Source organism: Malaya genurostris, unplaced genomic scaffold (genome assembly GCF_030247185.1).
Source record: "Malaya genurostris strain Urasoe2022 unplaced genomic scaffold, Malgen_1.1 HiC_scaffold_22, whole genome shotgun sequence".
In the NCBI taxonomy this organism is placed as follows: domain Eukaryota; kingdom Metazoa; phylum Arthropoda; class Insecta; order Diptera; family Culicidae; genus Malaya; species Malaya genurostris.
This window is the reverse complement of record NW_026682652.1, coordinates 452-24,079: the sequence shown is the minus strand read 5'-3', so window position 1 is coordinate 24,079 and position 23,628 is coordinate 452. Positions and strand designations below refer to the sequence as shown.

At 35.2% G+C, this 23,628-nt stretch overlaps 2 protein-coding genes across 3 annotated transcripts in view; one reads left to right on the top strand and one right to left on the bottom strand.

The window, feature by feature from the left end:
• LOC131439954 (pyrokinin-1 receptor-like) overlaps positions 1 to 9,506 on the top strand; it is an 84,151-nt gene extending 74,645 nt beyond the window's left edge. Inside the window, exon 6 of the mRNA XM_058611075.1 lies at positions 8,407 to 9,506. Within this exon, the coding sequence (XP_058467058.1) occupies positions 8,407 to 9,135 (729 nt within the window). The 3' untranslated portion in view covers positions 9,136 to 9,506. The remainder of the gene's footprint in view (positions 1 to 8,406) is intronic.
• Positions 9,507 to 18,367: 8,861 nt separating this feature from the next.
• LOC131439955 (uncharacterized) lies at positions 18,368 to 22,170 on the bottom strand. 2 transcript variants are annotated; one of them, XM_058611078.1, is made up of 6 exons: positions 22,060 to 22,169; positions 21,786 to 22,000; positions 20,179 to 21,300; positions 20,047 to 20,101; positions 18,799 to 18,930; positions 18,368 to 18,712 (listed from the first exon to the last, which is right to left on the bottom strand). In XM_058611078.1, exons 1-5 carry the CDS (start codon positions 22,151 to 22,153, stop codon positions 18,881 to 18,883), a joined length of 1,536 nt encoding a protein of 511 aa, XP_058467061.1. In that variant the 5' UTR covers positions 22,154 to 22,169; the 3' UTR covers positions 18,368 to 18,712; positions 18,799 to 18,880. The 2 variants fall into 2 exon arrangements, with proteins under 2 accessions (XP_058467061.1, XP_058467059.1); XM_058611076.1 differs by lacking the exon at positions 18,799 to 18,930 and having other exon boundaries at positions 22,060 to 22,170.
• Positions 22,171 to 23,628: the final 1,458 nt, after the last annotated feature.

The following is a 23,628-nucleotide window of genomic DNA, read 5'->3' as shown; positions in this document are numbered from 1 at the left end:
ACAAATCACGATAAATAGAGCCTATGTTCTGGGTTCGCGTGTTCGGTGTTGATAAGGATCAATCTAAGCAGACTTTGTGGATTCAAAGTGTGACGATTAATTGAAAATGTCAATCATTGGAAATTTTGGTTGCCTTGTTCCACATCAACGGCTCGAACAACCCCATGGGGCTGATCCTTGTAGTTTTTTGGGATACGCATGGCGTGATTTTCATTGACTACCTCGAAAAAGGTAAATCGATCAACAGTGATTATTATATTGACTTACTGGTGCGTTTGAAGGAGGAAATCGCAAAAACGATCGCACATGCACATCGCATCCTTTTTCATCAAGACAATGCACCCTGCCACAAGTCGATGAAAACAATGGCGAAATTGAACGAGTTGGGCTTTGATCTGCTTCCCCACCCCCCATACTCGCCAGATTTAGCCCCCAGTGACTACTGGCTCTTTGCTGATCTTAAAAAAATGCTCCAGGGAAAAAGATATGTCTCGAATGAGGAGGTCATCGCTGAAACTGAAGCTTATTTTGAAGCGAAAGATAAAATTTTTTATAAACATGGTATTGAAAAATTGGAAAAACGTTGGAACCATTGTATCACCCTAAAAGGTGATTATGTTGATGAATAGAAAAAAAATTTGCAAAAAAAATGTTGTTTCCATTGTTAGTCTTGGGACTTATTGATCCATGTGTTATATGTTTCCACTCAGTCATTGCAAAAACTTAGCGAATAGTACGTGTGGCAAAATTTGAAGTATTCGTATGTAACCCTCCCCTTACTACATCCACGACACTTCCCTCCCCCACTTTAAATACCGTTAGGGTCTCCACTGAAGTGCTAGTAATATTTGTACTCATCAAGAAGTATCGTTTCCAGAGAATTAGAACTTTTCATTAAACTCCCACTCTTGCAGGCACTTGATCTTCCCGCCTCTATACCCCTTATAACCCCCCCCCCTCTCCCCCCTCTGTCTGGGTACGTGGCTGTTGAATACTGTAATAGATAGAAAAGAACAATTAATTCTTTTCAAAAATATTTTTGCTCATTTTCCTTCAAAATTAGATTCAAGTTTTCGTTTCGATAAGACACATAATCGTGCTTATTTTGACCAGTGTATTCCATGTCGTTGTAGGATCATTTCTAATCGTCTCATAATTTTGACATTTCCAGTAGATTTTGCAAATAAGTGACTCTTCAATGTGTTAAAATTGGAATGCCATAACTCTTGTAACGCTGTTTAACACTAATAACTTACAAAAAGTAACACATATAACGCTTCCTACCATACAAAACATTCAAAGGAATAACAGATGTAACGCCTTGTAATGCTTGTACCATTTAAAAATGTAACACATGTAACGTTTTGTAACAACTAAATATTACAATAAACACATGTAAAACTTCGTAACGCCTATAACTCTTAAAAAAGTACAGCATGTAACGCTTTGTAACGCCTAAAACTTATTTCAAGTAACAAATGTAACTTTTCGTAACGCCTTTAACATACAAGAAAGTAACACGTGTAACACTTCGTAACGCCAGTAACTTACAGAAAAATAACACATGTAACGCTTCGTACAGCCTTTAATCTACAAAATATGACCGCATGTAACGCTTCGTAACGCTTATAATTTACAACAAGGTAACGCATGTAACACTTCGAAATATCTATAACATATAAAAAGTAACGCATGTAACGCTTCGTCACGCCTATAACTTACTAAAAGGTAACGCATATAACGCTTCGTAATGCCTTTAATTAACGAAAAAATAACGCATATAACGCTTCATAACGCCTATAATTAACTAAAAAGTAACGCATGTAACGCTTCGTAACACCTATAACTTACAAAAAAGTAACACAAGTAACGCTTCGTAACGCTTATAACTCACAAAAAAGTAGCACACGTAACGCCTTTAACTTACCAAAAAGAAACGCTTCATAACGCATATGACTCACAAAAATATGACGCATGTAACGTTTATAACTCACGAAAAGTAAAGCATGAAAGCTTCGTAACACCTATAATTTACTAAAATGTGACACATGTAACGTTCCATAACGCCTATAACTTACAAAAAAGTAACACAAGTAACGCTTCGTAACGCTTATAACTCACAAAAAAGTAGCACACGTAACGCCTTTAACTTACCAAAAAGAAACGCTTCATAACGCATATGACTCACAAAAATATGACGCATGTAACGTTTATAACTCACGAAAAGTAAAGCATGAAAGCTTCGTAACACCTATAATTTACTAAAATGTGACACATGTAACGTTCCATAACGCCTATAACTTACAAAAAAGTAACACAAGTAACGCTTCGTCACGCCTATTATTTACTAAAAAGTGACACATGTAACGCTTCATAACGCCTCTAACTTACAAAAAAGTAACGCATGTAACGCTTCGTAACGCCTATAACAAAAAAGTAACGCATGTAACGCTTTGTAACACCTATAACTCACAAAAAGTAACACACGTAACGCTTCGTAACGCCTATAACTTACAAAAAAGTAACGCACGTAGACTTTGGCACTGAGGTATTTTTTATACTGATGACATTCACCACATAAACCATAAAAACAACAAAGAATACGCATATAGAATCCGCCATTAGAACTCCATAACTTCGGAAAACCGAAAACAAACTTCAGGAAGCAAAGATTAAAAAATCCACTTAAACGAGACTTCACAGCAATTCCAGAAATAAACAGAAGAAAAGCGAGCAAAAGCTGAACCGAGACTCCGATTTGGATGAAACTTTGTATACGTATCGAGTATTGTAAACCATTTAATTTTTTAAAATTCTATCAAATTTTCTAAGGTTGTGAACCATTTTAACTTTTGGTTAAAATCTGACACTCGAGCGGTTAATTTGATGTTGTCAAAAAAAACCCTGCTCGAGAGCATAGTTATTTTTGACAAATCGATAGTTATTTTCCGACATTGAAAAAAATCTTGCAATGAAAATTCTAATATTAATTCTTTAGCTGAAATCATTTCCAGTGGACAATAAACCCAAATAACTTTCTGTCCGTCAAATTTTGAAATTGTCAAATTTAACTACTGGACACAAGATAACCGCTCAAGTGTCAGATTTTAACCAAATTTAAAATTAACCGCGAAATGGTTCACAGACTAAGAGCAAATTCAGCAGCTGCAAGATTCATATGTCTGTAATATAACTGAAACTGAAACAAACGTATCCCCAGCAAGACGTTTTAGTTTTATTTATTCGACCGGTTCAACTGTCAAATTCAAAACTGGTATAGAACATTTTTTCTATATTTGAAACACAGATAAAACGCTGCTAGGGCTGCCAGCTTATTTTGTTATAAATTCTAGATTTAAATTTTAAAACAGACATAAATTATGCAACTAGAACTAGAATACTTCTGAACATGCCCTAAGTGTGTAAAAATTTGGAATATCCTAAACAAAGTGGCCAAGCTGCAGAATTGTAGTGAAATCGATTGATTATTCCTAATAGACAAAACAATAAGCAACGATAAACGAAAAAGTTCATTTTAAACACGTATCATAATATCTAATATCTCACTGAAACAAACAAACATATGTCCAAAGTTTTTGTTCACGCCGAATCGTTTTCATTATTATACAGTTAATCTCAATTACGTTATTCAATTGATAGTTCGGGCAAACAAACCCCGATGTTTCTGTGCGAGTATTGAAAAGCAGTTGGAAGAGCAACATAATTAAATTAAATGTCACGCTCATTATTTTGCTTGTTTTACATATTCAAAAAGTCCATGCATCCGTGTACTGGGACATCGAGCGATGCACGGAACGATTAAAAAATGTGAAACAATATGGTACCAATGTTTACATCATTAAAATACGCCCATAAAATTTTATCGGTTTAATATGGGTACAGAAATGTTCCATGGTGAATCAATTCGGTGGCGGTGTTTTCTATCAGTAATTTTCTCATTATCGAAGCACTAAATATAATTATCCTGAATAAAAAAGCCTTTTTAAACTTGATTACTATAAACGCGTTTATTGTTGACATTCTTGGAGGAAATTATCGTGTAAATTTGCGTTAATTGTAGAAAGGTTTTTTTTAACATAAAAAACACAAACAAGCTTGGTTTTCCTGGAAATAAAACCTAAAACTTTATTTAAGCCCAAGTGCTAGCAATAGAACAGAATGCTAACTAGCAGAAAGTTGATGACGAGCTAATCGACCATTGCCGGTTATTCCACTAGAAATGTTTACTCAGAAAATTTTCGTATTTTGACGTGAATACGTCTTACTTGACTATGGGGGACCATTTCAAAATTTACTCTCTGGGATTTTTTGATCGTGAGTATTCTTTGTTATATCTAACGTATCAACATAACAGGAAGTAAATCAAGTGCATCCTAATAACCTCATTTCAATTGGTTCAGGTCCAGAGGTCTGTTCACGAATTGTATCAAGAATTCAGCTCCCGAATATAGTTTCAGTTTCAGAATTCAGTTTCAGGTACAGAATCAAGCATTTCCTTGCTGTTACTGCGATGTACATTCGAGGGAAATGACATGAACAACGAAGTGACTTAATTGTTTGGTTCTTTTTTTTAGCCTCCACAACATTTTGCAAAGAGTTACTATGACATTTACCTCCGTTTGGTATTATTAAATCGGCATTTTGCCTACGGGATTTATTTTGTGCGCCGTTCGCAGTTGAAGTTTCGCTTCAAATCAGAGCAATTACATCAGCAGTCAGCGGCTGGTCCTTTGCATTGGAGAAAAACGTCACGAAAAGTGAACAAAGATGAAGAAAATTTTACGAAACAGCTCTTGTAAGGGCTATAAATGTTTGCAAAAGAGCTATAAGTATTATTCAAGTAATTTACAAAAAGTTACACATGTAACCCTTCGTTACATCTGTTATTTACAAAACAATAACACACGAAACAGTTTATAACGCCTATTAGTCACAAAAAGTAACACATGTAACGATAGTGACATAAAAACTTCATAACGCGTATAAATTTCGAAAACGTAACGTATGTAACGGTTCGTAGAAACTATAACTTACAAAAAATAACGCTGATAATTTACAAAAAAAATAACTCATGAAACGCCTTTTAACCTATAACTTACAAAAAAGTATCACATGAAAAGCTTCGTAACGTCTATAACTTACGAAAAAGTAACGCTTCGTAACACTTGTAACTTACAAAAAAATTGACGGCTAAGGTGTTATGAAGCGTTACTTTTTTGTAAATTATAAGCATATTAATTTACAAAAAAGTAACGCTTCATAACACCTTAGCCTTAAAAAAAGTAACGCATGCAACGCCCATAACTTACAAAAAAGTATCGTATGTAAAGCTTCGTAACGTGTATAACTTACTAAAACAGTCACGCATGTAAGACTCATAATTCACAAAAAGTAACGCTTGTAACACCAACAATTCACACAAAGTAAAGCATGTAACGCCTATAATTTACATAATAGTGACGCATGTAACACTTTATAACACCTTAACTATAAAAAAGTACCGCATTTAACACCTATAACATAAGCACATGTAACACTTAGTAACACCTATAACTGTTGAAAAAGTGACGCAAGCAACGGTTCGTAACGCCTATAACTTACGAGAAAGTTATGCATATAATGCTCATATTTTATAAAAAGTTACTCATGTGACGTCTATAACAAAAAACTCATGCTTGTAAAGTTTCTCAACGTCTATAACTTACGAAAAAGTAACACATGTAACGCTTCATAACACCTGTAAGTTACAAAAAAATGACGGCTAAGATGTTATGAAGCGTTATTTTTTTTGTAAATTATAAGCATATTAATTTACAAGAAAGTAACGCTTCATAACACCTTAGTCTTAAAAAAGTAATGCATGCAACGCCTATAACTTACAAAAAAGTATCGTATGTAAAGCTTCCTAACGTGCATAACTTACTAAAACAGTCACGCATGTAAGAATTATAATTTACAAAAAAAGTAACGCATGTAACACCAACAATTCACACAAAGCAAGGCAACACCTATAACTGTTGAAAAAGTGACGCATGTAACGGCTCGTAACGTCTATAACTTACAAAAAATAACGCATATAATGCTTATAATTTATGAAAAGTAACGCATGTAACGTCTATAAATATAACTATAACAAAAAAGTAATGGGTGTAACGTTAGTAACGTTTATAATTTACGAAAAAGGAACGCATGTAATACCTTATAGCACCTCAACTTTTAAAAAGTAATGCACTTAACACCTATGCCTTATAAGAAAATGACACATGTAACGCTTAGTAACGCATATGAATGTTAAAATATGGACGCATGTGATGTTTCGTGAAGCGTAAAACTTACGAAAATGTAACGCCAGGTGTTATGCTTTAATGCTTTAAATTAAAAAAAAAAATAACACATGTAACACTTCGTAAGGCATATGACATACTAAAACAGTCAAGCATGTAACACTTATAATTCACAAGAAAGTAACGCATGTAACGCCTATAATTCACAAAAAATAAGGCATGTAACGCCTGTAATTTACAAAAAGCAACGCATGTAGCACCTCATGACACCTTAACTATAAAAAAGTAACGCATGTAAAACCTATAACTTACAAAAAAGTAGCACATGTACCACTTAGTAACACCTATAACTGTTGAAAAAGTGACGCATGCAACTGTTCGTAACGCCTATAGCTTACGAAAAAGTAACGCATATAACCCTTATAATTTACAAAAAGTAACGCATGTAACGCTTCATAATACCTTCACCATAAAAACGTAACGCATGTAACGTCTATAATTTACAAAAAAGGAACGCATGTAACACCTCATAACACCTCAACTATAAAAAAATAATGCACTTAAAGGCTGAGGACAGTACCGTAAAGTGGTAGGTTTTTTGCTATTTACCGGTTTCAAATTAAATTTTCTTGGAAACGGTGCAGAATATAGAAAAACCCACCAGACAATGTCTTCGAAATTTAGTTGAGAATATTCTGTGAAATTTCCAGAATGATTCATTGAGTTTAGCGGTCGTGTTGTATTTTTTTCTGACTGAAGAACTGCTGAAAATTGGAACGCTCGGAAATCCATACCTCTACTTGTTCATCGAATATCTCGGTTTTGAAGGCTTGTATCATAAATCTACCGTGACAAAGTCTAGATAATTTAGTTGACATGCGATTAGTACATAAAAACATATATGCTATCGCGATCAAAATAAAGTCTTGTAGTTTTCTGTGAAACAAAGTCAGTTTCAATGCATCCACCATTTTTTTTTCGCTTTGGTTTCCTGATAGCATTCTGAAAAAGGAGAGAGAAATAAAATTGGTCCATCTGTGTGAAAGTTGAATATTTTTTCATTGTTCATTGGGATCCATGTAATGTCCAACCCATACGATAGATTAATGTGATAAAACTTCTCATCAAAATAATAAAATGTATGCTGGCAACCCGGTACAGTTTGCTCATATACGAGAGAGTACAAGAGAAATACGATGCGCAAAGGGAATTGAGCGAGCCACGTGGTCGATTTAAAACTCAACACGTGGCCCTCTGTCCTCAAACCTTAACACATATAACCTACAAGAAAGTGACATATGTAACGTTTAGTAAGGCATATTAATGTTGAAATATGAACGCATGTAATGTTTCGTGTAGCCTAAAACTTTCGAAAAAGTAACGCATATAACGCTTCTAATTTACAAAAAAGTAACGCAAACGAGAGTAAAAGAATAGCAACATACATATCTTTGATGTCGATTATTTCATTTCGGATTTGCATATTTAAGTGAAAGAAACTATCAAAATGCAGTGCGGGATTCATTTCTGGCATTCAGAAGGGCCAAATTGTGGAATTCTCTGCGCTATTCAAAACTGTTCGAAGCATTTTACTCGAACGCGTCAAATGCTGGCTTTATTCGCACTCGTTCGGTGCGAATAAAGCCAGCATTTTGAACTGCGAAAAGTGCAGTGCATCAAATTAATCTAAATTTGCACTAAACTGATGATCTTTTTCTCCGATTTTTAAAGATGAAATCTTTATATTTCTTCAGATAACATTTGGAGCCATAAGAAGTGCTGATTTTGCACAATGTTCCCCATCGTTGTCCACTTTTCGGTGTATTTTGCTCCAATGCAAACGACCAGCAGTAGGATAACGCAATCGATTTTCTTTGAAGAAGAAACTTACTTGGCAAATGTCCCGCAATTGATTCAATATTTATGTGAATTCTATGGCGCCCCATAGTAAAGTAAGTCGTATTCACGACAAAAGAATTCCTAGCATTGTCTTTAAATTGACTGATAGAGTCAAGAATACATAACTCTGCGGCCGAAAACAAATCACGGAGAGTACTGTGAATGTTTCAAACCATTTCCTTTCTTCCTTTTCTATTTCCAGCGCACCCTGAAACTGAGCTGCTGTGTGGCGGAACGGAAACGAGCTGAGAACCAGAACCACACGTACAGTGCCCTATCACGGTACGGGATGACCGGTGGTTCCTTCAAGATGAACTCCACCCTGGGCTACGGTAACGTGATGCATCCAATGCGAACCCCTACCGATATGCAATGCTCCGGTCATCAGGAGTCGGACATGTCACTACTCCGATGCGAACCGGGCCGCCACAATCCCAAGTCGGACGTCCAGTGCGTTTCGGTCAGCAGCCAATCGACGATCATGACTAACCTCAGCGGAAATGGCCGGCCACGGTCATCGTCGAGTGAAAGAAAGCAACCGAATGGACGGCTTACGGCACACCGTCCCAAATCCGGTAGTTTTGGTTCCAGAAACAGCATTCGGGTGAACGAAGCCGGCGGATGCGCGCTGGAGAATGGGGAACCAGGAGGCAAACTATCAACCATTGCGGAAAAGCTACGACGTGGAACGAAACGAGTTCTTCAACTCAGCAAATCTCCGGCAACTTCCCCGTCGAAGGATGATCCAGCGCTTCCAGGTTCAGGACAGGATCGAGACAGCAAACGCAGTCGGTTGAAAAAGAAGAAAAGTGTTGATTCGGTTGATACCAACACGATTAGTAATTCAAGCTTGAAAGAGTTCGACGAGGAGGAGTTCTCCAGTGCCGAGTTGGCTCGATTTATGGGCGAGGTCAATAACGAAATTCGCTGAACCGTCGTACAAGTATTTCTGAAGTACAAAGAAACTAATGGAAAAGAGCTTTTGGGTGTGTGAGCAACTGTTGTACAGTGAATTATACTGGCCTCAGGACTCAGAAATTATTTGGTGATGACTTTACCGTCAAACAAATGCAAAAATGGAGCTACGAAAAGAATCACAAGTGGAAATTAAACATAAGAAAATAGTTTCCATAAGGACTTTCAATTAATTTTCCTTCGGAACGCAGCTCTGCAATGGCAAATATTTTGTTGTTAGCTTCTGCCAACGTCGCGTGCTACTTTTTTTTAGCTTTTCTAGTATATATCAAGGATCAACACGATCCGTATCAGGAAGTGCTAAGTATTACCGAAGGTGAATACATAAACCAGTATTTCAAAAATACGTTGAAATAAATAAAAAAAAAAAGTGCTGTATTTATTAAATCCCGGTCAAAATGACATTGATCCGTCTTTGGACTTCACTAGGTGGGATTAAAAGTAACCTCCTTGATCGCCAAAATGTGTTGCAATCGCAATGCTGTTGCAATCGCAATGCTGTTGCAATGAAGCCTCATAGTCTACACTCGAATTTGGATTTATTAATGAAAATAATTTATAGAAGCATTCGGTTTGAATATTAATTATTCAAATTTCTAGTTTCTTTAACTTTTTAGGAAAATGTTAGTATCCTGAAATTTTGTCCCTTAAAAATTATGGTTAGGAAGAACGACAATGTATGGCTAAAAAAAGGCGAGTGAGTAATGTCAGAGACATAGCTGGATGACGTGCATACGAATAAAACTGACAGGCTTTTTTCACAATCCCGAATATCGATAATTGTACGATTGATTGTGTGAATTTTGCAAACTTTCAATGCTTCACTTGCAGAGTTCTAACGGAATAAGGCGGAACACACGAGACAAAATAAATTACAGGGTTTTGTAGGGGACAAGACCGATTACGTTAACTTAAAAAATACAATGATCAAAATAATTCATGATTTCATTTGTATGAGAAATATCTACAACAAATCGTTTTGAGGCCATCTAGGATTTCTAAATATAAGTTAGGAATGAATATGACATTTATTTCAATAACTTACCTGTCAAATCCGACTCGAAAATACAAATTTCATAGCGATTTGGAAGAATATTCACAAACCGAAAGTCGTCATCTTGGGTTTTGGGAATTCTAAAACCAAAAATTATTGATGCCGACTCGCCAAGCGTGCACAAAAAGTATCTATAGTTCCTAGAAAAATATATGGAAAATAGTAAAATATTATTCACTTATAACCAAGGGTTTTTACAATTTCACGGTTAGGTTCTGCTCATTCTAGTGCGGATTGAATTAGCCCCATAGTAAAGTAAAACATTTTCACGTCAAAATTTTAATGTGGAACACATTTTTGTTTTCTATATAGCGGAGCAAACTAGAAACTCAAGAAAAATACACGTAGAAATGTGGTCAGATTTTGAACAATTACAGTTCAGTCAATTTTGTATCAATTATTAATATTATGTCACCATTTGATTGGAAATATTTCTACGTATTGATTTGAATGTACATAGCCATGTATTTTTAATTGTATATCATTGAAATGTTGATGAATAGCTAGCAGTGTCCTATTTTGTCTGTTAAAAATCACCGGTTTACCGGATTTCCCTGCCATAGTCGACGGTTTTGAAGGAGTAAGCGATATAACAAAGGGAAAGCATCGCTCTGATTGGTTAATCGAAACAAAAGCAAAGCTGTTGGAAGCACGCGAAGCTATAAATATAAGCAAAATTATAGCTAACGTTACAGTCCTACACGTAGCTAGCTAGAGGTAGGCTGTTGCTACACAGCAAGACAAAAAGTGCCATAAAACGATTTGAAGCTTTAATTGCTATGTTCTGATCTTGTGTCAGGAAAGATTGGATGAAATCCCATGTTATGTCGTTTCGCCTGAGAAATTGACAACTACCCCAGGGTAAATTTTGAGTGCATAAGATTAATTTCTTATTTATATAAGATGAACTCGATTGATAATGAGAAAAAGTTTATCGCTTCAACCGAAATCGCAAAATGGTAGTAATGGTAGAGAAACGCTATAAAAATAACTGCTTGCATACAAAACTTGAACACAAGTTTGGTGAAGAGAAGCTTAAATATCGTTATCCGTATCGCAAGCTTGTACAAATATTTAATTGTATATATTTGGGCTATTGATGTAATTTCGTCGGCTACGAAACAAATACAAATCACGATAAATAGAGTCTATATTCTGGGTTCGCGTGTTCGGTGTTGATTCCTAATAAGGATCAATCTAAGCAGACTGTTGTGCATTTGCGGATTCAAAAGTGTGACGATTAATTGAAAATGTCAATCATTGGAAATTTTGGTTGCCTTGTTCCACATCAACGGCTCGAACAACCCCATGGGGCTGATCCTTGTAGTTTTTTGTCGTGAATACGACTTACTTTACTATGGGGTGCCTTTTCAAAATTTACCCTCTGAGAGAGTGATAAGTTTTTGATCGTGAATATATATTGTTGTATCTAATGAATCAACATAATTCTTGCGACATGCCATCGGAAATATGATCACAATTTTATGATATAATTTTCAGTTTTGTGACATAGTCTCAAATAATTCAAAATTATACTTTTCTGAAATGTTTGGTATAAACGAGTATCAAAGGGGATAATTCATAAGGCGCGTTTGCCTTTCTCGTATTTTTAAAGCTCATAGCTCAGTGATCTGTGAAAGGATTTATATAATCTAACTATCAATAGAATCGAAATTTTTCAATTTAAACGTGTATAGCAAAAGCATTGAAGTATTTCAATAGTACACTATTGAAAAACCTGTCTCATTTGATCCATGTCAACACCAGGCAATCAGAACGCGTTCTAAGGAAGAGAACAAAATATTTGCTGCTGTATAACAAATCGTCCGGGAAAAATGTTCCGAAAAGTGGTGAAAATCGCAGTGAGTTCCTCAATTTGGCCCTTGTGAATGCTTGAAACGAATCCCTACAGCATATTGATAGTTTCTTTAAATAAATTATGCAAATCCGAAATGAAATAATCGACAATAAAATTCTGTATGCGGCTATTTTTATAGCCGTTAGGACCGCCCATTAGTGAAAAAGCTACAAACGAAATCACATAAAAGGAAATCTCTTAACAAAAATTCAATCAGGTTGGATTCTATCGCCACTGCGAGCAGATGTGTTTTGTGTCGTCTGCACAGCTAGTTTCGCTTTCGACAAGAGCGATTACGTCACAGCCAGGCTTCCCAGCAGTACTGCTTTTCAATGACATCCGCCACGAGATAGCATGAACTGTCGGAGCGCAAAGTCGAAAGCCCAGTCTACAATATGTGTGCGAGCATATGCCGAACTGTAATGGCAACAGCGCTCGCATGCCTAAATGAATGCTGTCACTGAGACAGTTTCTACTCACCAGTTTGATGAGAGTATTCTATCCGGCGAGTAGTCAAACCGAACGGGCTGTTTGTATCCTGTTTCTTTCTGTTCGCTCATTCGCATAAAATGTTACGGGGACAGCCTTAGAAAATCGAAGACATCCTTTGATTTTTAGGGAATTACTGTTACGAAGGGCTGTCGCAAGCCGGCTGTCTCATCAATGTCTCTTGAAGCAATAAACCGGCTGTTTCTGGAGACGAGCTGTGGTTCATAGTGCGCTCGCACTATTTCGGCTGCCTCAATGAAATGGTACTAGTACATACGATTGCGTTGTTGCGATTACCTTTGCAGGAAATTTTAGGGTTTCATTACATTACCATTGTGAAATAAAGAAATTGTTTTAGATTTATATATACTGTCGGCGAAGGCAATGAATTTTAATAACTAACGAAAATTAAAAGATAAACAAAGAGTTTTGTGTAACGGCTCATATATCTGAATTACTGAAGTATTCATCCTTAGTGCTTCCTTCTTATTCCTTAAGAAACAGATACACTAGCATTCATTGATAATACTCCGAAAATATCTTATGCACCCTTATTCTGAATAACGACGTTTTGATTTTTCTGTTTCTCCTAGGATAACTAAACCAATGAATTTTTTAGGGTCGGAAATGACAGCCACAATATTATTATTATTATTATTATTATTATTTGATGAGTTGGCTAGAGCTGGTGAAACGAATGATTTCGTTGGTCCTGAACCAGCTTTACCACTTTCAACTAGTTGGAAAAAGCACAAGATTCGTTCTTGGGCTGCATCCAAACATGCCAGCTACTAGCGCAGCTTGCAAACTTGCGCTCAGACAAAAGCATGTCTACCAGATTTAAATCTGAAAATGTCAAAGTGTCTACTGTATTTTTCCAAGCATCATTGCAGTATTCTGGTCAGAGCTCTGACTGGACATAGCAAACTCAATGATCACATGGCTACTATTCAACGTGCTGAGTAATATTATTATTATTATTATTATTATTATTATTATTATTATTATTATTATTATTATTATTATTATTATTATTATTATTATTATTATTATTATTATTATTGTTATTATTATTATTATTAATATTATTAATATTATTATTATTATTATTATTATTATTATTATTATTATTATTATTATATTTATTTATTCCCGCTTTCAAACTTAATTGTGGTCGTTCACCGGGGAATCACACCTACATTTTTCAATATATCATTTTTCATTTTTTTAACATAATTTCTTTTCAGAAAGAAAACTTATATATGCAATGAACTCGGCTCTCAGAATGTTTCACTATTCATTTACAATATTTAAAGTTCCAAACGTTTGTTTTTTTTTAATGCGGACACAAGCTACTTAGCCAATTAGAGTAGAAAATTTTCGACATTCTTAGACTTGTAACTGCGGAAGTCGGATCCGAATTAAATTCAGTAGTAACCTATGCAGCCTTTTCATTTCAGCCTGATTTGGGAAAATAGGTGCAGTCATGCCTGAGAAATTGAGTGACGTTGTTTGACACATACAATACACATACATACACACGGAGGAATTGCTTAACTTATCCTAGTCGAATGTCAACTTTCACTAGTCGAATTTTCAAGTAATTTCAAAACCTTTTTTCATGACAAAATCAAAATCTATGTATACACACTATGAAATTTTTATAATTCCAATGGCAGATATAAGATTCTTCAAAACCAAATTGAGCTTGAATTCATGTTTAGGTAGTTTTTGTTACTTACCATTTTTAGAAATATAAGTGTACTTTATAGGTAATCGTACTTATCCCCAAATTTCCTAACCAGAACCGGCAATGAAATTCAATACGATGAATCTATAGTGCATCGAAATGTGAGGGCGTGAGGGCCGACTGAAACAGAGAACCAAAAATGTGTACGAGAATTGTAGCAAGCGCATAGAAACTGGATGTGCTGTTTGAAATTTCAAGGCATCGCATCTTCTTCTGCGTGCGCTCGTGATTGCAACATCTACATTTCCAAAATTGGATTGAGCGTAAAAGCACATAGAGGAAATGATTAAGATACTTCTCAAAGTTTACATGAAATTGTCCTTTTAACTGCAGCTCAGTTACTTTTATATCAAGTTTTGTGGTAAACAACGACATTAAGCTAAAGAATTCAAAATATACTGAACACAAGCTTCTACTTGATGAAAGATGCGCTTTAACCGAGTTTTAAATTTTACAATGTAAAGTGACAGTTTTAATGTGTGTAAAAGTCGTGAACTTCTGGTAGCTATGACCAAAATAACATAATAGTTAATATGCCGTTTCTAGAGATAAGATAATTCAATGCATAACAGGAAAAAAATGAATTCCAGATTATCAGCACATATGTATTTTGGAATATATTCCAGGTTAATAGAAACACTATACTATTCATATATAGAAGATAACTGGATATGTCGGGAAGGCTTGAGACCATATTACTCAAGAAAGACATTATAAAATAACTTGGTGAACTAAAACTTTTTTCTAAATAAAACGAAATAAACATTCGAATCTGTTACGGGCAACCATGCTGCATTCCACGCTTGGAAACATGTTTTTTGGAAGAACCGCAATTTTTCATTCAGTTTTTGCATTCAAAGCTTTGTTGTACGGTACCTGCAAATAAGTTTCTAAATGATTTTTGCATTGCTAATTCCGACTCCAAATTTTGCACTCAAGGTTTTTATTCGATTGGTCAATGTACATATAACGAACTTAACGAGTCAGATTTTGTATGTTTCAGTTCTGACTTGGAAAGATTCTTAGTGTCCGTAGTATTGCAACACTGACCATGCAATAGTCCCGTAGACTTACAAGTCGACCGCAAAGTTGAATGCTATTCAGAATCACGCTAACTAGTATCGAATACAGAATCTTTAATTTGAATATATCTTTTGCTACAAACATTCATTCACCGTTTACATCTAAAATCTGATTCAATTGACTTATACACTTGTATAAGAAACGATCGCGCCTTGATATTCTGAAGGAAGAGATAAAGAGGATGGAAATAATGCTCCAAGCACATCAGTACGCGCCTACACTATGAATGTTACTGCCCACAAACCGAACGTAAACTGCCTGAAACGAGCACGCCGAACTGTCTCAGCTCTTTAATTATGAATATAATTTCTTGAAAACAAACTTTTCTTTCTATAGAATTTCACTGATCGATCGATTCATAGAAGATCGACCAAAATAAAAAAATTGACTATTCATTTAAACCAAAGTCCGTTCTTCAATCCATTTCGTATTAGTAGTTTCGTATATTATTAATTATCAATAATATTGTTATCAATGCCTTAACAACGGTGATTGCTATGCGCAATGATCAACCGCTGCGCAAAGCAATCACCAAAGGCAAAACTAAAACCCACATGCTTGCCTCGAATCTTCATAGCAAACCAAGAGCAACAAATTTGAACCGCACCGGCTACTGTCGCAGACCTGGTCAAGGGAGAGTAATATTTTGCTCTCGACAGAAACAACGCAGTGACTGATACCCGAAGTTTACTGTCGCATCAGCGAGAACTTCATGCTTCTTCGGCTGTCGTGGACCATGACAAAATGTCTTGAGATGGAATGAACTGTCGAACGAAGGGAATGACGGCAACGTTGGCTGTACAGAACTATTTGTCTAAGGGCTGTCGTGATGAAACCTATCACAAGGCTGTCATGGAAAGAGTAGCAAGACAGCCTCAATAATAATGTCGCGCGGCGGTACATTTGGGAAGCCTGGGCACAGCTGCCAGTCATTAGCATTGGGAAAAAACAACGGTGGAGAGCATTGCACAATATCAGCCGTTCTAATGGCTCTACAAGTTTTCTAAAGAACTATTAGGATTTGTTGTTCGCAAATCATAGTGAAATATCCTCAGTTTACTGCAAATCAAGAACAGTTTGCTTAGATTTGTGCACTTTTCGCTGTGTGAAATTCACAGTAATCGAGATCAAGTGAAGCTTTCTTTGTTTTTGCGAAAAATGTGAAAAAGGGGAATGCTTGCATAATTCATACAATTGATATTCGGAAGTGTTAAGGAACATGTCAGCTGTTTTCGTATTCACGACATCCAGTTATGTCTCTGACATTACCCACCCGCCTTTTAGACATTGAGCACAACTTTGAAGATTTTTGCTGTTTGTTTTTGGTATCGTCATTTTCTGTGATAATTTGAATTGTAAAAACCTATCACCCTCCAACTCCAGAATCGCAAGTTGGAAAAAGATTACGCTCTCCTATTCCCCATATCTTCGCCGGCGAACAACCGTAACTAGGTTAAAACCAGGAATAAATAAATGACATTATTTAAAACAAAAATGATATATTCGGAACCGGATTTCGGGAACCAGTGTAGCCGAAGTCGGTAAAAATTTAGCAGTGACCTAAGGAATTGTAAGCCATTTCATTTGGTTCGAAATTTTTGAAAATCATACAGCCATTTTGAAGAATTTGGAGTGAGTCGGGGATCGAAAACCGACTGTCGCGCTATAACTGAAATAAGTTCATTTTGGTCAGAAAGAGCAAATTGTCATTCAATTTCAAGGAATTCGATTACCACATGATCACGTATGAAAAAAAAATCTTGGGAGCTGAAAATATCGTGATCATATTTTCGGCATCGATTTTTTGGTTCTCGAGCAAACTGGAAAATTAAACTCGTTCGTAACATGACGAAGCTAAAGACAGCTTCCTCGAAAGCTAGGAATCAAAAGAATAGCCGACGACACGACCTGCCACTCGTATATCAAAACTGTATCGAAAATTTCTCTATCACTATCCCTCAGTAACTGGTAATGTCAAAACGTAATCGCTTGAAAAAATGTAGAAACTGGCAACACAAGTTGATAAATTTTTGTCTATGAATAACAGTTACCATAACCTTGGTTACTGCATAATGAAGTCATGAGAAATGGAAACAAAACAAACTGCGGATCGGATATTTAAAAGCGAAAAATCAAAATGAATGTCTCGAGTAAGAAATCCTCTCTTTGTTGTAAATTACAACTGTTTCAGAATCAGACCAGTGAATCGACTAGTCATTCTGAATTACTGAAAGAATTCTTTTGTCGTGAAAACTCACGAGTGATCCACTTGCTAACGAAAACAGTTGTCTAAGGATTTTTTATATTAAGGTAGCGCATCGCCGTGGTCAGGTCGAAGCGAGACAACTCACTGCCGTGCTTTGTCGCCGAAATTTTACCCTAAATTGCAAATTTCTCCAATACTCCCCCGATTCGCGAAAAATCAAAAACATACGATTGCAGGTAAAAGATTTTACTATGCATTTGGCGAAAAACATCAGTTAGAAAGCTTTTCTTTCGCGAGATTTCGTGTGAGTTTTGCTAAACATTTTGTTTTCTTATTTGCTTTTCTCGCTATAAACAACTCACATATGTAGGGGTGTGCTACGTTTTTAACAAAGCGTCAAAGCTACACAGAAAAAAAGAAATTGTGATATTACATCAAAATCGCTGCACATCACTCTTTAAGCAAAGTTTTGTAATATAGCACCTCTGAACGTAAAATGGAAACGACGTACGAGAAATGGTGTGATAGATAAGACGTGTTGAACATTACGGGACGTTGCACGATGTGCTGACAAATAGTGTGATGGAAATCGATGTGATAACAAGCGTCGTGTTATGCAAACGACGTAATAAATAAATAATAGAAAACGATGTATCGGAAATATATGCGGATATCGAAGATTCTAAGAATCATACAGATATTATAATGTGGATTTGGTAGAATCATGAAATAAATATGAAGTCATATGTATAAAGAACAAACTTAAGTTTATTTTTCTTACATTTCAAATAATAGTTTTTTTAATTGCAAATACAAGGTATCTAGTTTTTAAGTTTGGCAAGCTTCACCAATAATGTGCGGACCATGCGCTGCTGCTGCCCTACAATGGTGGCTCTTGATCGAGTCCCTTTATTTGGTACTAATTTAAAAAAGTAAATCTGCAGGAATTCCAAAGTTTTGGAAAAATTTGTTGGATAGAAATAATAGTAAATAAAGTATGTTATAATTAAAAATTGAACGGCTGAAGCAAAGCTGCAAAAATTTTCGCTAATTCTGTGACCCTGTGCATGTATGAAAAATTGCTGAGTTGAACCTGAAATTACAAATATCAATTAATTAGACTAGCTAAGCAAAAGCTATTTAAACGGATACATAAATGAAAAAAGTATATACAGTTACCAAAATTCAAGCGACAGCTTCTCTTAGTTTACTTTTCTCTCTATCATTTATTAAGCCATTTCCAAGTTCACTATTCTTCGCATTAAATGATAGACGAAACCGTTAGTACTGGGAAAACAATGATGAGTAGTACTAAAAAATATGAAAATCGCGCCATGATACTCGAAAGAGAAAATAAACAAAGAGAAAATGTCACTTGTTGTTGAGGGTATTTGAAGTATGATGATTTCGTGGGATAATACTTTACATTAGTTAAATCTCATAGTATAACATTGATATGTGACTAAATATTTTACAGATGATTATACAATTAGGGTCTATTTTCACCTTTCCGATCCGGTTCAGTGTCGGCAAAGTTCCGTGCACGGACACTAATATTCATAATTCATTTACACCTCTCAGGTCCGGTACAGCTTCGTGCACGGATGCTAATATTGTTATACACGATTCAATGTGTGTATTCACACTTGTTCGACTCAGTACTGACCAAAACGATGCCGAACAGGTGTGAATACACGCGTTAAATACGTGTGTAAGAATATTAGAATTCGTGCACGAAATCGTGCCGACTCTGAACTGGATAGGAGAGATTTGAATTGCCCTTTATGGTTTATTTACAGCTCTCCGATTCGGTTCAATACCAGCATAGTTCCGTGTGCGGATTCTAATATTCTTACACACGTACTCGATTATTGTATTTACACCTGTCCGGAACCGTTTTTGTCAGTACTGACCGGGCAAGTGTGAATACTCGCACTGAAACGTGTGAAAGAATATTAACGTCCGTGTATATAACTGTGCCGACACTGAACCAGACCGGAGGTGTTAATAAACCTTTACTCGTAGCTCGCGATAAGGAATAAAGTATTACAGTATCGTTCAAGAATTTATGCAAGTATGCGAAAATGTGTATATACTGTGTTTGACATTGATTCAAAATTACAATTTTGTTATTCTGCAGAGAGTTTGCTTTCATCCTTATCAATAGCGACCCTTACACGAGCATTAAAAATGTCATTTTAAATGATGTCATTTAAATGGTGTAATTCAAATTTGTTTGAAATTTCGTCATTAGTGCACCATTACACGTTCATTAAAATGACATTGTTTTTTATTAATGACATTTTTAATGACTCGTGTAAGGGCCGCTAATGTGCATAATTCTTTTCGGTGTATTAAAAAGCAGTGTTGGCATTAAATTCCTTATGAAAATTTTTGTAAATACGTTTAAGAAGAAGTCGTACTGACCTATTGCAACAATTATTGGGTATTGTTTGACTATCGTCTCTTCAGTATCATCTGCCTGAAAGATAGAAAAATTTCTAGTAATCTCTTTACGTAAACATAATCTGTTTAAAGGTCAGGTTGTAATATATTTACCTCTACTTCATGAATTATTTCTGTCAACTCTTCTTTAAGAAGTCTTGCGATTCCCGAAAACACACATTTATCGTCAGCGGAATTCTGGATGTGTAGGGATTTGTTTCGGTACGTTTGTGACAAACTAATAATTCTGTCTCGTTTTTCTAGGAAATTGTTTTTGAAATTTTCAGCTTCAACTCCAGTGGCCTCGAAAAAATGATATTCAAGAAATGCTTTTCTTCTCAAAATCGGAAAGTTGTCCATCAAATCATTAATTGAACTAGAATCCATCTTGAAGCGGATATACGATTTCGATGATGTTAGTAGATCCATATCCCAGCCTATATTTTTTAAAAGCTTTTGCAAGCAACTTTTTGGTACATGCGGTTCTCCGGTAAAATAGTAATTATCTCTAATGCCGATTCGGCATTGTCTCATAGGATCGTCTCCTAATTTCAGATTCTTGTTGTGATGGCCACTTTTATGAGCACGGTTCAAATATGAATTCCTGTTCTTCAATTTTTCTATTAAACTGCTACAACCATTCCCAATTATTATTCCATCGTCATCGACATCAATGAAAAAATTATACTTATTCACAATAACTTGAGCTATTTGTCTGTATACGGAAAGAGGAGTTGATGTCGTTATATTACGTGTTTGTCCAACAATGTGATCAACGAATCTGTTATAATCCGTTTCATTCAAAACACTTTCCGTCGTGTTTTCTAATTGACTTATGATGTCGAATGGGATGATTGACCAGTCGATTTCAAACTGGGAAAGCAGTAGTGTTGTAGACGCATCAATTCGGCTTGTTTTCCGATTTTTAGCAACTAATAAGACAGGATTGGTTTGTATTTCTGTAGACTCGTTCGGTTCGTTTTCTATTACATCGAATGATCGTTTTAAGGCACGTGAAGGTGGGAAAACATCACACTGGTGGTCCAAAATTGAATGGTTATTCGATGACAAGAAATACTGCGTCGTGCTCGATGGCGGTGCTTTATCTATTGTTTCCAAACAGTTACTTGATATAAATTTTGGTGCACTTTCGAAAGGTTCAACCGGAACATTAGAAGTGGATGGATTCGTCCCATCTGATGTTGGAGCATTTGACTCGATGTCGTTTTGCAGGTTCTGTAATGAATTAGGATTTATGTTTTTCAATCTTACGATCACATATACATATATATATATATATATATATATATATATATATATATATATATATATATATATATATATATATATATATATATATATATATATATATATATATATATATATATATATATATATATATATATATATATATATATATATATATATATATATATATATATATATATAAATAAAATGTAAATATATGTATATCGAGCCATCACAATTAAAAAAATGTAATGCAAATAGCCGATATCCGATATGACCAGGACTCAGAAGCCCCTGCCACAGCATAATTTACAGTACTTATCTGATTTTTGTACTCAAAAACATTTAAACTGTTTTTTTCAGAAATAAGTTGCATTTATCCGATCGATGCATTCAGCTACTAAATTGTAACTTTCAGCATGCTGATAATACGACATTGCTGACAACGTATCGAGTATATTTACTGTACTCACCACAATTTGAACGTCATCATATATATCAAATGTCGACGGAGCCGATGCAGTAACTAAGCTCGGTGATTTTGGTGGTTTCCAACATTCATTGTCATTTAGTAGCATCAATAACAACCCTCCATCAGCGCATGCGTCCACTACTTCGTCATCTAGAATGGTTGAACCGTCATCTTCTAATACTATCCGTGAAAAATCCTCATGAAAATAACGTTGTGCTATAATTGGCGAATGATGTTGTTTTAATTGATCAAACTTTGAATGTGATTTTTACAACCTTTTTCAATCAAGTAAGTAACTTTTGGATAGGTTTTGATGATTGTTTTTTTCCTCGATGAATTACAAATTCGTATTATTTTACTGGAACTCATGGTTATGTTTGGTGCTAAAATGAACATAATGAAATGAGAATATTGAAAAAATGCTTTATTTAGGTTAGTTTAAAAAATACATTTTCAATTCCGATGACTGAATATATAGAACCAAGCGACAGTTGAAACAATTACAGAGAATATTGATATCCTGAACCACAAGATTAATACCAAGTGCGTTTAACCAACTTTATAGGAATAGGATCGAAGTACAGGGTGATTTTTTAAGAGCTTGAGAACTTTTTTAAACAATAAAACGCATAAAATTTGCAAAATCTCATCGGTTCTTTATTTTAAACGTTAGATTGGTACATGACATTTACTTTTTGAAGATAAGTACATAAGTACAATGATACTTAAATCAATAAAGTCTTGTATTTTTCTGTGAAACAAAGTCAGTTTCAATGCATCCGCCATTTGGTTTTCTGATAGCATTCTGAAAAAGGACAGAGAAATAAAATAGGCTCGACAAGGCTGCCAAGCACACAGACGTTTCATTGTATATAAACACATGTTTTGTTTGTGACCTTTGACTCGGCTGGTCACAATATTACCTATGGTCACTGGGTCAACTTGAATACATTACCCTATCAATATTGTTGTACACCTGAAAGAATTGTAAGTAAATGTCTAAGTATAAATTAAATGTCTATCCTCCGTGTTTCATGATTGAGTGATGTTTAATTTATGCTTAATAGCCGTGGTTGGTATCTAAATTAAAAGTAATATTCATTTAGTCATTCATATATATATATTTACTTATTTATTATTTATTTATTTATTTATTCATATATTTATTCATTTATTTACATATTTATTTATTTATTTATTTATTTATTTATATATACTCATATTTACTATATATTATTCGTTTACTCACATTTATTCACATATTCATTTATTATGCAATAAACAAAAAAAAACTATTTATAATCAAAAAAATAAAAATAAGGAAACAAGCCCTAGTATCAAGAGTCTATATGTCATTTGCTATAAAAATTCAAATTCAAAATCGATACCAACCATAAGAACAAAATGTAATCGTCGATGGTCTTTATATCGTTCTCGGTCATCATCATCGTCATTGTATCATTGTCATCGAGTTGGAGGATTCTAGGCGGGCTCGATGGGGGTGGTAGCGGGGATGAGCTGGGAGGAGATAAAAGGGTCCGAGCAGGCGGTATCAAGTCTCTTTTAGTTGACCTGCCCGGAGGAGTGAAGACCAGCAGCAGCGTGTCACAAGTCTAATGTGACCCCGCGTTTCGGAAATAAAAGTTTAAAAATTGAGTAGTGATTGTTCTCGCGAAAAGTTGATCGATGGATCAAGTTACCCGACCGTTCGGAAGATCCACACGTCCGTTAGTTTTCGTTCGGTCAGTCGAGTGGGATAAGTGTGGTTACCGGTTTATTTGAACAGTTTATGAGTAGTACGTACGACGCGAGTGCACAAAAACGGTCAAAGATTGGCCAAGCCA

Coding starts and splice junctions, on each gene's coding strand:
- LOC131439955 (XM_058611076.1), bottom strand. CDS start 22,153: ATGAGTTCCAGTAAAATAATACGAATTTGTAATTCATCGAGGAAAAAA. Junction 22,001..22,059: donor TACTTACTTGATTGAAAAAG/GTTGTAAAAATC, acceptor CGCCAATTATAG/CACAACGTTATTTTCATGAG. Junction 21,301..21,785: donor ATGATGACGTTCAAATTGTG/GTGAGTACAGTA, acceptor AATTCATTACAG/AACCTGCAAAACGACATCGA.